General features: G+C 38.4%; 1 protein-coding gene across 1 annotated transcript in view; it reads left to right on the forward strand.

The window, feature by feature from the left end:
• topaz1 (testis and ovary specific TOPAZ 1) overlaps positions 1-13,520 on the forward strand; it is a 107,440-nt gene that overhangs the window by 46,321 nt on the left and 47,599 nt on the right. Inside the window, exons 2-3 of the mRNA XM_062957851.1 lie at positions 3,446-3,590; positions 7,474-9,823. Of these exons, the coding sequence (XP_062813921.1) occupies positions 3,446-3,590; positions 7,474-9,823 (2,495 nt within the window). The remainder of the gene's footprint in view (positions 1-3,445; positions 3,591-7,473; positions 9,824-13,520) is intronic.

Genomic DNA, 13,520 nt, shown 5'->3' on the forward strand with positions numbered 1-13,520 from the left:
ACAGTAGAGTCTCACTTATCCAACATAAACGGCTGGCAGAACATTGGATAAGCGAAAATGTTGGATAATAAAGAGGGATTAAGGAAAAACCTATTAAACATCAAATTACGTTATGATTTTACCAATTAAGCACCAAAACATCATGTTTTACAACAAATCAACAGGAAAAGGCAGTTCAATACACAGTAACGTTATGTAGTAATCACTGTATTTACGAATTTAGCACCAAAACATTGCAATGTATTGATAACATTAACTACAAAACTTTGGCTACTAACAAATTGACTACAAATAAAGATAGAAATGCGTAAAATGAACTTACAGTAACAACATTGTCGGAAATTCAATCCGTAAAAAGTTCAATCCTTGCTGCCTAGAGAAATAGCTGTGGATCCAAGTGGGAGACAGACTTTGTTGGATAATCCAGAACGCTGGCTAAGCGAATGTTGGATAAGTGAGACTCTACTGTATTTTGAACAATAGTTCCATGTTAAGGAATCTATTATCCACCTTGAGCTGCAGGGAGAAGTGAGTAATAAATTATTATTATTATTATTATTATTATTATTATTATTATTATTATTATTATTAATAGAGTGATTTAAATGTTATAGATATTCAGTAAAGCTAATACTCAGTAAAGCATAATGTCAGGGAAAAATCTTTTTTTCCTCTGACATTAAGCCTAGTTGTGTCTGACTCTGGAGCTTTGTGTTCAGCTCCATTTCTAAGCCAAAGAGCCAGTGCTGTCCGTAGACACCTCCAAGATCATGTGGCCAGTATAACTGCATGGAGCACCGTTACCTTCCTGCTGGAGCGATACCTATTGATCTACTCACATTTGAATGTTTTTGAACAGCTAGGTTGGCAGAATCTGGGGCTAACAGCGGGAGCTCACCCCGCTCCCAGGATTCGGTCCGCCAACCTTTTGGTCAGCAAATTCAGCATCTCAGCGGTTTAATCAGCTGCGCCACCAGGGGCTCCCCATGGTAAATAAACAAATGGGAAATTGGTGCTACGGGAGGCTTTTCAGTACTCTTTATTAATCCAAAGATTGCAATCATTCAGACATTTATGGACAAATAACAAATAGAGGCCTTATGAGCCTTGTTTTTAAGATGATAATCTTCTGCATGCAGCTACACACTGCAAATTTTAATACATCATGAAACATTTCATCTTATAGCTAACTCATGCCTTCCAAGAAATAAAGTTTCGAGAAACAAAAACCCAAACTAAAATTGTCTGATGAAAGGACAGAAAAAATTAATGGTTATGTTAGCGAGTTAGACTGTCAGGGTAATTCTACTCGGGGCATTTTAATGGAAAGGCATAATTTAACTAAGGCCCCTTCTACACAGCTGTTTAAAATCCATATTACAGTAGAGTCTCACTTATCCAACATAAACGGGCCGGCAGAACGTTGTATGAGCGAATATGTTGGATAATAAGGAGGGATTAAAGAAAATCCTATTAAACATCAAATTAGGTTATGATTTTACAAATTAAGCACCAAAACATCATGCTTTACAACAAATTTGATAGAAAAAGTAGTTCAATACGAAATAATGCTGTGTAATAATCACTGCATTTACGAATTTAGCACCAAAATATCACGATTTATTGAAAACATTGACTACAAAAATGTGTTGGATAATCCAGAACGTTGGATAAGCGAGGCTTGGATAAGTGAGACTCTACTGTAATGCAATTCAATTTAATGTGTTGTTGAAGGCTTTCATGGCCGGAATCACTGGGTTGCTGAGTTTTCCAGGCTGTATGGCCATGTTCCAGATGCATTCTCTCCTGATGTTTTGCCCACATCTATGGCAGGCATCTTCAGAGGTTGTGTGGTCTGTTGGAAAACTAGGCACTTGGGGTTTATATATCTGTTGAATGTCCAGGATGGGAGAAAGAACTCTTGTCTGCTTGAGGCAATTGACCACCTTGATTAGCATTCAATGGCCTTGGAGCTTCAAAGCCTAGCTGCTTCCTGCCTGGGGGGATCCTTTGTTGGGAGGTGCTAGGTGGCCCTGATTGTTTCTTATCTGGAATTCCCGTTCTCTGAGTGTTGTTCTTTATTCACTGTCCTGGTTTTAGAGTGTTTTTAAATACAGTAGAGTCTCACTTATCCAACATAAATGGGCAGGCAGAATGTTGGATAAGCAAATATGTTGGATAATAAGGAGGCATTAAGGAAAAGCCTATTAAACATCAAATTAGGCTATGATTTTACAAATGAAGCACCAAAACATCATGTTAGACAACAAATTTGGTAGAAAAAGTAGTTCAATACGCAGTAATGCTTTGTAGCAATTACTGTACTTATGAATTTAGCACCAAAATATCACGATATATTGAAAACATTGACTACAAAAATGCGTTGGATAAGTGAGACTCTACTGTACTGGTAACCAGATTTTGTTCTGGTTTCCTTTCTGTTGAAATTGTCCACATTTGAGGATTGCAATGGCTTCTCTGTGTAGTCTGATAATCTGATGGTTATTAGAGTGGTCCAGCATTTCAGAGTTCTCAAATAATATACTGTGTTCAGGTTAGTTCAAGTGCTCTGCTATGGCTGACTTCTCTGGTTGAATTAGTTGGCAGTGCCTTTCATGTTCCTTGATTTGTGTTTTGTGATTCCTATGTAGACTTGTCCACAGCTGCAATTTAGTTCAAACAGCATTACATGGTAAGTGTAGACTAGACCTGGGCAAACTTGGGCCCTGCCGGCTGTTAGGAATTGTAGGAGTTGAAGTCCAAAACACCTGGAGGGCCCAAGTTTGCCCAGGCCACCACACAACCCTATATTCCAGAATATCAAAGCAGAAAATCCCACATTATCTGAGTGTGGACTCAGATAACCCAATTCAAAGCAGATGTTGTGGGATTTTCTGCCTTGATATTCTGGGATATAGGGCAGTGTGGCCTAAGGGCCCTTCCACACAGCCCTATAACCCAGAATATCAAGGCAAAAAATCCCACAATATATGCTTTGAATTGGATTATCTGTGTCCACACTGCCATATAGTCCAGTTCAAATCAGATAATGTGGGATTTTATTCAGCTGTGTGGAAGGGGCCTCAGATAACCCAGTTCAAAGCAGATATGGTGGGATTTTCTGCCTTGATATTCTGGGTTATATAGCTGTGTGGAAGGGCCCTGATATAATATAATGCAGTTCAGGTCCAGCTTTTCCCGACAAGTAAGGAAGTGCCTATATTTTTCCAGCGAGGATGGAAAGAAAGAAAATAACTTTCTTCATAACTCCTTTTGCCTTTGTAAACCATGGGCCCAAAAGGCCTGATTCTGGGTGCAAGGCAGCTGCGCCATTTTAAAACACGCGCGCGCTCTCTCTCTCTCTCCAGGGTCCGTTTGGGATAGACCCGCCTTCTGGTAATAGTGTGAGAAGGAAACCTTTCCTTGTGGCTTAATGGCCTCTTAGGATGTATTTGAAGGAGCTAAATGGAAGAAAACTCTGGCTAAATGGTGGAGGAGGGGGAGGGAGAGAGCCTTCTCGCGTGGCACCTGCGTGGGGCGCGTCCCGCTCCCTATTTACTCCGAGGAAGGGCCGAGCCTCGCTCTGTGGAGTGAGTTCAGGAGGGAAGGAGGAGGCGGCGGCGAAGAGCGTGGCTGCCTCGGGAAGGCTTTGGTCAGGTTTCTAAGCGGCGGAAGAGGGCGAAGAAGGCAGGAGAGGGCAGCTGCGCCCATAGGGCCCGTTTGGGGCCTGCGCTTGACTCCGGCCCAGCCTAGATTTGTAGTTCGTGGGGGGTTTGTGAGGGCGGTGGGTGGCTCAGAAGCGCCCTTCCTCGCTTGCCTGCAAACGCTTCAGTATCTCACCTTTGAAGGGCTCAGGCAACGAGAAAACAAAACCACCTTGTTTGGTTTGCCTCTTTGGCGAGGCTTGAGGATCACTCACGAAGGCCTTTTCAAAATAATTAGGTTGGGGTCACTTTTTGGTTTTTTATTCCTTGGCTAGAAGAGTTAGTTTATCTCTGTCTTTTGGTTTCATGAGCCACAGGTAATTCTGAACTCCTCAAGGACGTTTGTAGTTTATTTTACAGTTTAAAACCAATCACTTTGGAGTCTCCCTTAAGGGGAAATTTAGGAGACTTCTTGATTTCTATTGAACTAGGAAGAGTTGGTTTGCATCTGCCTAGGTCTCATAAACTAAAGGTAATCTTGAGCTTCTATTGCAGTGGTTCCAAACTTTTCAGCCTCCAGGTGTTTTGGATTCCAATTCCCAGAAATCTCAGCTGTTAGGAACTGTGGGAGTTGAAGTCCAAAACACCTGGAGGCCCAAAGGTTGGAAACTACTGTTCTAGAGGAAGTTTGCCGTTTATTTCATGGTTTAAAAATCATTGGAGTCTCCAATAAGGCAAAAAGACTTCTTGATTTATTGTTTAGCTGGTTTATATATCTCTTAATTAGTAAAGCATAGGTAATCCCGAACTTCTAAGTTCTGGTCCATTTCATGGTTTAAAATTGTGTCTGTAGGAAAAGCTAATTGCTTTGAAAAAGGTGCCTCGGGATTGTATGGAAAGGCTGGAAAAATCAGAGGAAGCCCACATTATTTTGTTTTGTTGCCAGTAATAATGTTGAAAACCATATTGTAGTAATGAAGTTAGAAGAAGTTTTGATGGAAGGGAATAAATCAAAGAAAGCTGCTCAGATTAAGCAGGGAGAGCAGCCGCATCTTGCATGTAGAATTCGTTTGCAAAATAAATCAGCAACACAGGACAGAAAGAATAGAGTTACCACCTCAAGGCAATGTCACAAGAAAGACATAGCCCCAGGGAAAAATATAAATTGCTTGCCAGAAGCTGGACAAAAAAACCCAGACTGCATGCAGAGTGCAAAAAAGCATAGATGTTCCTTAATAAAATTGGGGGTTCAGGAGAAAGTTAAAAATATATCCAGCAGCTCTGATTTGAAACGGGGGACTCTGAAGAAAACGTGGAATTTTAGATCAAGGACTAAACTAATTCAGTTTGAGCAGAAGACGTGTGGGAATCATGTTGAAGGACAAAGAACAAAGAGGAGATCCCTCTCTCTCTTAGAACATAGAGTGCAGAACATAAACCTTTCGAAGTATAGGGAAAGAAAGGGTGCTCTTAGTTGCTGCAAATCACAGCTACATAGCCCTGAGAATCTTAGGGGGGATGTGGAGGAAAGGAGGCCATCTTCTATCACACACATTTCAAGTGGTAATCATAAGGAAGAAAGAGAGCTTATAGCAAAGAGCTCCAGGTCGAGATTAGTTAAGTCAAAGAAACCAGAGATAAAAACAAAGAATTCTGTGGCAGTGACTACGTCAAAAATGCCAGACGGTGTAGAAGCTCAAGAACAAAATAAACCCTGCTTCTTGAAGTGTGCTTCAAATGGTGAAGACACTGAAAAGTTCGAAGGTACTACAGAAGAAGGAATCCATATGACAGTAACTCAAGCTTTTTTGAAATCAAATATGTGTAAAAATGATGGTAAGAAATTAAACTGGAAACCCCCAAAAATTTCTTACTGAGATTCCAGAGTGTAGGCAGCTGGTCTTAAAAAGAATGATTACTGCACAAATGGTAGATAGTATATCTACAAATGATCTCTCTGATACTAGAACAGTGGGCAGTAGAAAGAAACAGGAAAATGGAAAATATGAAGTTATGACTTCAGCTGAAATTTAAAAAAATCAAAACATCTAGTAGAGAGCATATTTCCTCTTTTTCTATATTTTTTTGGATAATTTTACTCTTGGGATTCTGTTTTTCTCTTTCTTGCCTGTGAATCAAACTATCGTATCTTCCTGCTTTATTAGGTGTAATACAAAAACCTAACCAAATTCTCATATTTTAATATACAAACTACATTAACAAGAACCTGTTTTACTCATGTGAACTGGGATAATCAAATAATTATACTTTATATTTTGGGCTATTTTACTATCCAGCTTAGAATTCTAACAGGTATAGTAGAACAAAAATGTCCCACAAACAGAGATGTGTCCCCCCCCCAAAAAAAACACACAAAAAAACCCAGAGCCAGAAAACCCAATGAACCAATGGTAAAGTGAGTTATAGTTAACATACTTTTAAGAAACCCACACAATTACTATGTCACGTGGTATTTTTTTCTTTCCCAAATGTGACAGTTCTGTAACAAAAATGCATTTGAGAGAAAAAGGTCCAATTCCAGTACATAGAGGAGTAGGCAGGATGAAAGTCTTAGAACATCACAAAGGAAAGTTCCTGCAAGAGACTGAAATGTCATGTTTTAAAAGTAATTTCTTCAACAGAATTGAAAACCATATGTTAGGAAACACTGCTTCTTGTGTTTACAGTGTTTTTCAAGATACTACATTTGTCTGTTTAAATTTTGACTTGGAAAACAAATATCACAGAGTTAGTTCATTCTGAAAAGCTATTGAAAGCTATTGATTAGCTATTGATTGATTTCATTTTCAAATGTTTAGTTAGATATTTGTAATAAGATAGCAAGGAATGTGTAATACATCCCTTCCTGTTAAAAGAAACAGGTGTGTTCAAAACCACGTAGTATCACTGAAGGTAGCATAGTCAGAACTGTCTTGGCTGATCTTGAGTATAATGTAACAATGATTTGTGTTCTGATTCATTCATTGTTTGAATTTTTGTGTGTGTGGCATTTTTGTTAAGGTGCTATATGGATGTTCTAACTCATGCTAGAATTAACAGTCTAAAGAGCATCATTTAAAAACAAATGTGTAACATTTGATGTACTAAGTAGCACCAACCATAGTGGATCAGAACCACTACATACACTAATGTATAGGTTGACCTCATGTGTAAGTTGAAGGCAGGTTTTGGGGACAAAATTGTGGATTTTGACATGACCTGTGCATACGTCAGGAGTCATTCTGTAGAGAGGAGAAAGTATCAATGCCACTTCAAGGAACCAACCTGGTGGATGCCATTTCTGCATCTATGAATTCAGAAAGGCCAAAATCAGCACCATGGTGGAGAGGGTTGGTGCTTCTTTAGGTTCTCCCAGTATGGACAAAGCTCTCATCTTTTGCCATTCAAAAGAGATGGTTCCCTTTATATATAGAGAGAGTTAACATACAGTACTTACATTGAACCATGCATAATTCAACCCAGATTTTGTAGGTTGATTTTTGACTGATTTTTTTTTAGATTTATACATGAATATATAGCCAGCATGGACAAAGTTTGGCTCTTTCCCATAATTCTTAACAGCCAGTAAGCTGGCTGGGATTTCTGGGAGTTGAAGTCCGAAACACCTGGAGGGCCGAAATTTGCCCATGCCTGGTATATAGGATTGCTGTTTCTGTTGTTCATATCATTTGCTCTGATTGCAATTGCTAGACTTGCTGTTTATAGAAACTGTTTTATACAATAAGTGTCTATAATTATTTAAGGAGAACTTATATTTTAGGCTACATTACATTTTTAAGAATTAATAATGACTGCCTTTTCTTATCAGAATTACAGAGCTCTGTGGTTTCAAACAGACAACACGGAAAGCTGACAGAGATTGATAAAGATTTGAATGTCCAGAATCTGCTAGAACTGTCTACATGTCTTCCAGTACCTAAATCAGATAAGACGGAAAACAGCGATTGTATTAACCCGTGTTTTGGAAGGGAAGTTGCAGTATATCGGGATGCTGTCTCGTCTCCTCTTAAAGATGTCAAATGTCCACAGTGTTTGGATATAAAAGTAGTTGCGGAAAAAGTGGAAAATAACACATTGGCAGTGTGCCAAGATGCAAAACGTACGTGGCTTGCTAAGCATTGTGACTTGCCAAGTAGCATAGAAAGGTTTCCAATAGTTAGATTGCTTGACTGCTGTTACATTAAGTCATTGTTAAATCCTGCTGGTGCCAAGAGCATTCAAAGCTGTAAAGTTCATTCTGGATCCTTACATGTTGCATCTAGTCAAGGAAAAGTTCTGCCTTCAGGTAGAGATATGAGACAGAATGATTTGAGCAACAGCCCTAACTTACTGCAAACTGGAAGATTTCTGCCAGAAGAAAGTATATTGGTGGGAAAAGAAATGTGCCAAAATAGTAACAGGTCATCAAGATGTCAAAATGGAAAACCGTTTGGGGAAAGGAAGCAGTGTGTAGATTTTGAACGGCCAAGCAAAAAGATAAAAATGCAAAGAAACTTAGAAAAATTAGCCATCCAGAAAGTTCTTACAAACGTGAACATGCATAGTGAATGTGGATTACAAATGGAGGATAAACTTGACACAAAAACATTTGGGGGGAAATTAAACTATAATGAAACAACTTGCTTATCTTCACTTGAACATAGAACTGATTTCCTTTTGGAACAGCCTACTCAAAAACCTCAGAATCAACTTGTTAGTTTGTCTTGTAATGAAAAAGTTAGCGAAGCACAGGCAATCACCTGTGATTCCAGTGACATTGAGAAATCTCTGGTTCTCAGAAATCAACAGAATGTTCCTGAAATAAAGGACATGGAACCACAAATTAACATTGACAAAAACAAGAAGTATGACGTTTCCTCTGTGAATGTGCTGGACAGTGAAAAAATGGTTAGTAGCAACAGTAGTATTGGTTGTAGTATAAAAGCAAAAAGGATATGCAAAGATAGAACAAGATGTAAAGCTAAGAAAAACTTGCAGGCATATAGTTGTCAAAGAGTAGTCCCAGTTTCTGGTAAAAATGTTTGGCCCCGTGAATCATGTGCCAGGACCTCTGTGTGGATTCATAAAAATCGCACATGTGACTTGGAAATAACATTACGAAGTACTGATTTATTACTTCACTCTGGGCAAGAGGAATTGCATATGCCATTGATAGATACTACCAAAACTTTGGCAGACATGGCAATGGATCATAAAGCAGAACTACCTGTAGAAAGCTGTACTTCAGGACCTGTATTTCATGTAGACAAGACTTTCTCAGCTATTGAGAATGAGAGTAGATTTTCTTCTGTGGATAAACCTAATCGGTGCCCACCTGAGGCTAAAACAAGAAAAAAACTGAAAGTGTCTTTGGATTCTTTAGCTAAAGATGTTAAAAACAAGAGAAGTATATCTAAGAGAAATAATTCCATAGGTGTACAGAATAGTGGATTTTCTAATGGAAAAAGCAAAACGAAGGAGCAGAAGACATCCATTACTAAACAAGAACTATTACTGCAAACAGTTTCAAGAAATTTATCAGACTTCAAAATTCCTTTACTCAAGAATAAAAATGAATATGGAAAATCAGACTACTGTAGATCATCAGCAAGAAATACTTGTTGTCTTTTGGACATTTTAGAAGATGCTACTATTTCTAGGAACAAAACCGGAGCTGAACAGACTTCATCTGATGAAAGTTATAAATTCCACTTCCAGTCTGAGCATATGAATGTTTCTATATCAAAGGAACATGCAAACCAATTTGACAGTAATTATCCTGAATGTCTTTATAAAGAAAATAATGAACACATGGAGACTTCCAATGAGAGTGAGCTTAAAACATCAACTTTGGATAATAATTTTCACTCTTGCAGTACTGACTTTAAAGAAATGCTAATTCGAGAAAATAAAGATGAGAGTAATAGCAATAACTTGGCACAAGTCAAAGTCAGTCATGGAGATATAATTCAGGCTTATGATGATGATGTTCTTGTGATTGATGTAATTCAGGATGATCCTGATCTATTTGGAGATATTGGTGAACAAGAAACTGCATATACAAAGGATAATTGTACCAAAACCAACTTTAACACCAACATTTTCTCAGAACAAAGGCTCAAGTCAGAACCAGAATCCCCTCAACTTCTAGAATACAGATACCTGAAAATAGGTTCTAGGTAGGCATGCTGTCTTAAAATACTTGTATAATGGGTATTTTTGTCATGCTACTTTAGATTTTGACTAGTTTTAAATAAGTTTACTTTGTGTGTTGTGTTGTACTTTTTTATTTATATATCTTGTCTTTTCCCAAAAGTTGGAACACTATGTGGATGATTTATGAGGAGTACTTAGAAGATGTGCAGTTTGAACAATCAAGAAATCTTGTTTCACAAGTGTGTTCAGTTTAGAATTGAAGTAATAGCTTGAGATTTACGATTGTTCAGTCAGTGGGAATGTTTTCCAGTAAATAGTATTCTAAGTTTTTTTCATCTTAAGCACTAAATATTAGTATTTGATATGTTTTATTGATGCCTATAGCTGTATCAAAACATTTAACAAACACATTTTACACATACAACATGCAACCCACATTATAACCAAAATTAAAATAATCAAGCTGTAACCACAAGGGGTCAAGATCCTGAACCAGATCAAATATCTGCATCACCTCTACAATTTACACCAATTGACTCCAAATACACAGTTCTCATCTGAGTTGCTTTAAATAGAAAAAGGGCCGTTTTTTATGTTGTTTTAGCATTCTGGCCGGCCAATAAAATTATAGTTTTAATATAAGGATCAGAGTTTGTCTTTTGTATAATGTGTGGCCCAAGGTATTGGTTTCCCTCTTGTACAAGTTACAACTAAACAGTACATGTGTGATATCTTCTGCCTCTGCCACTTCACAGATACAAAATCGTTCATTATGGAACTTAGTTAAACCTTCCATGTTTGACCATGTATCCAACTGTTCAAATCTGGTTCTGGTAAATAGCCTCCTGAGGTGTTTAGACTAATGTCTTTAGATATTGGGCTATTTGAAAAGTATGTTTAAAACAACCATTTCAATGAACCAGCTTTACTGAGTGTAACAATGTCTTTCTGAGCTTCTATATCCAATAGTTGTTGTGCAACAATTTTTGGATCTAGTTCTTCTAGAAGATTTGGATTTAGGATCGGAAGTCCATAACTCCTAATGTGTTTTGTCAATTGAACTAACCTGATGTTGATTTTTTGTCTGCTCTAACAGACACAGTTTTGGTAATCTGTCACTTGCCATGGCATTCCATTTTATCCAGTACCTGTATGCCCTAATTTTGGATAAATCATTAACTTTATATACTCTCAGTTCTGCTCGTACTGCAGTAGCAGAGATCCTTTTGTCCACTCCCAAAAAGCTTCTAGTGATAAGTGATAAGACAGAAATCCAGCCTATCAATGTGACCACTGAAGAAACAACACGAGGCTTGGAAGTACAGCATTGGGTTGGGGGGTGGGGGTGGGACAGAGAGAGAAAAAGCATTTTGTAAGTCTGCAGAATATTAATATTGTTGAAATATTGTTTTCTAAAAGTTCACAGCAGAACTTGAATTTAAAAATATATTCTCTATATGTACATTGTAGTGGTTTATGCCAGAGCCTTTGTAGTTTGATTTTGAGGTCCTGATAAAGACTGAGTTTTTCCTGTTGCTTTTCATCAATTCGACTGTCACCTGGTATGGCAACATCAATAATCCAAACTTTTTTCTTTTCCACAATCATGAGGTCTGGTGTATTGTGTTCCAAAACTTTGTCAGTCTGGATTCAAAACTCCCACAGTATTTTTGCGGGTTCATTTTCCACTCTCAGGGATTCGGTTCTACTAAGACATTATGAATGTCTGATATATTTGTTAACTCCTTTTCCGTTTCTGACAAAAGATAGTAGCAAAACTCTCAAGAGACAGATCCAAAGCACACCCCGTACTGGGCCAGACAGTTGTAGTTCAGTCTTTTTCTTCATTTAACCAGGGAGCTGTTTCAGGTATGTTTCTTGGGTGTCAGACCTGCTGTCACTGTCTAGGGGCAAGTTCTTCATCCCAATCTAAAATGCTACAGGTATTAGAATAATACCATAGTGTCACCTCGATTCTCAGTCCTATCAGCAGCTAGGACATACTCTACCAACAAATCTTATTGATATAAATGGAAATGTTTGTGCTCTTTTGCATCATCAAAATCTGAACATCCTTCTTCTGTGGTTGCTGATACCATTCTGCATTTCCTGGCTTTATCTTCTTTAAAGGTTTATCTGCCTGTAGTTTTGCATGAACAGCTAGTCATTCAGTCATTTCCTTCTCAAATATGGCTCAGCAACCAGCCTCTTCAAATTTGGCCACTCTCTTCTTGAATCCTGCAGTTTCTCAAGCTCTTAGTGCACCTTTATCAGTTGCTCCACAGACCCCCTCCTTGGTCGCTGCCCCTAGTTCTCTGATAGCTTATGTGCAAGTCCACTCTCTTCGTGAATCCTGCAGTTAAGAAGTTTTTCAGGCGCTTAGTGCACCTTTATCAGTTGCTCCATAGACCCCCTCCTTGGTTACTGTCCCTAGTCCTCTGATAGCTTATGTGCAAGTCCTTTGACCCACTTACATTAGTTGGCAGGCAGTTTTTTTACAGTCAAGCTGGCATTCCTTGTGGCTATTACCTTTGCAAGACGAGCATGTAAGCTCATGGCTCTTCGTTCTGACGAACTATTGCTTGTCTTTCATTGTGATAAAGTAGTCCCTTTCTTTCCAAGATGGTCTTGCATTTCAGCCAAGTCAGAAAGTTGCCTTTGCTAGTATCTACCAGTGTTTTACTCCTGGAAAGATCCCTCCTTTGTCTAGATGTGCACTGGCCAGTGTTTTGTGGGCATATGAATGAGCTAAGCAACCTTTTCTGGTCAGCTTAATGGCAAATTACAAGACAGTGGTGGCTTCTTCAAAAACTGTTATGATGATCCTCTGCCTGAATTATTTAAAGCAGTCACAGGGTTGCAGCCATCCATATTTTTCTGTTACTGTACCAAACTTCTTATTTAATTAAGTTTTAAGTGCCTAAATGTATTTTAGCTGACTATTACAGGACTGTTGGGATAGAGATTTGGGTTTATTGCGCCCTTGTATACTTGTCTTTTGTCTTTTACTGTTGATATGGTCAGAGGACTAATCAAACAAATCTATCTGTTACTGTACACTGGATTATACAGCCAGGGAAGATGCCTGGTTTGGGTGTTCAGTGTTTTCTGATGGTCTTCAGTGATCTAACCCATCAACCTCTGGTATGTTTCATAGTTTCCCTTTCATGTGAGGCACAGAGACTATGAAGAAGAAGAAGAACAATGACAACAATTTGCTTTCCTGTAACACTTTGGGGGGGGGGGTGGCATGGTCATCTGTGTCCTTACGCACCCTGCCCTACCTCTTCTCTCTCATTTTGTTAAAAGGGTTTCCAAATCGTTTAGCTTGAACTTTCTGGCAGCTGTCCTTTCTGTGCCATCAGCTTGAAAGATGAATGTATCCAAGCTGATTTACAGTTCTGGAAAGGCTGCTATTTCAATTAGACTCCGAGATAACAGAGTGGACCCTTGATATTCAACCAGAGTTTGGTTACAGAACACCCCAAATACAAAAATCCACAGAAGCTTAAGTTCTATTGTGTACAGTGACATAGTAAAATGGTGTCCCTATATAAAATGGAAAAATAAATGTTTGCATTTGGGATTTTTTTTTCTTTTAATACTTTCATACGGTGTATAGTGGGATCCATGGATTCTGAATCCATGGACTAATTGTGTACCCTATTCCCTTAGGCACTTGAATTTGAAGCTGTTACATTGTATTTTTAACTGTAAACT

The sequence above is a fragment of the Anolis carolinensis genome, chromosome 6, assembly GCF_035594765.1.
Source record: "Anolis carolinensis isolate JA03-04 chromosome 6, rAnoCar3.1.pri, whole genome shotgun sequence".
NCBI classification, from domain to species: Eukaryota; Metazoa; Chordata; class Lepidosauria; order Squamata; family Dactyloidae; genus Anolis; species Anolis carolinensis.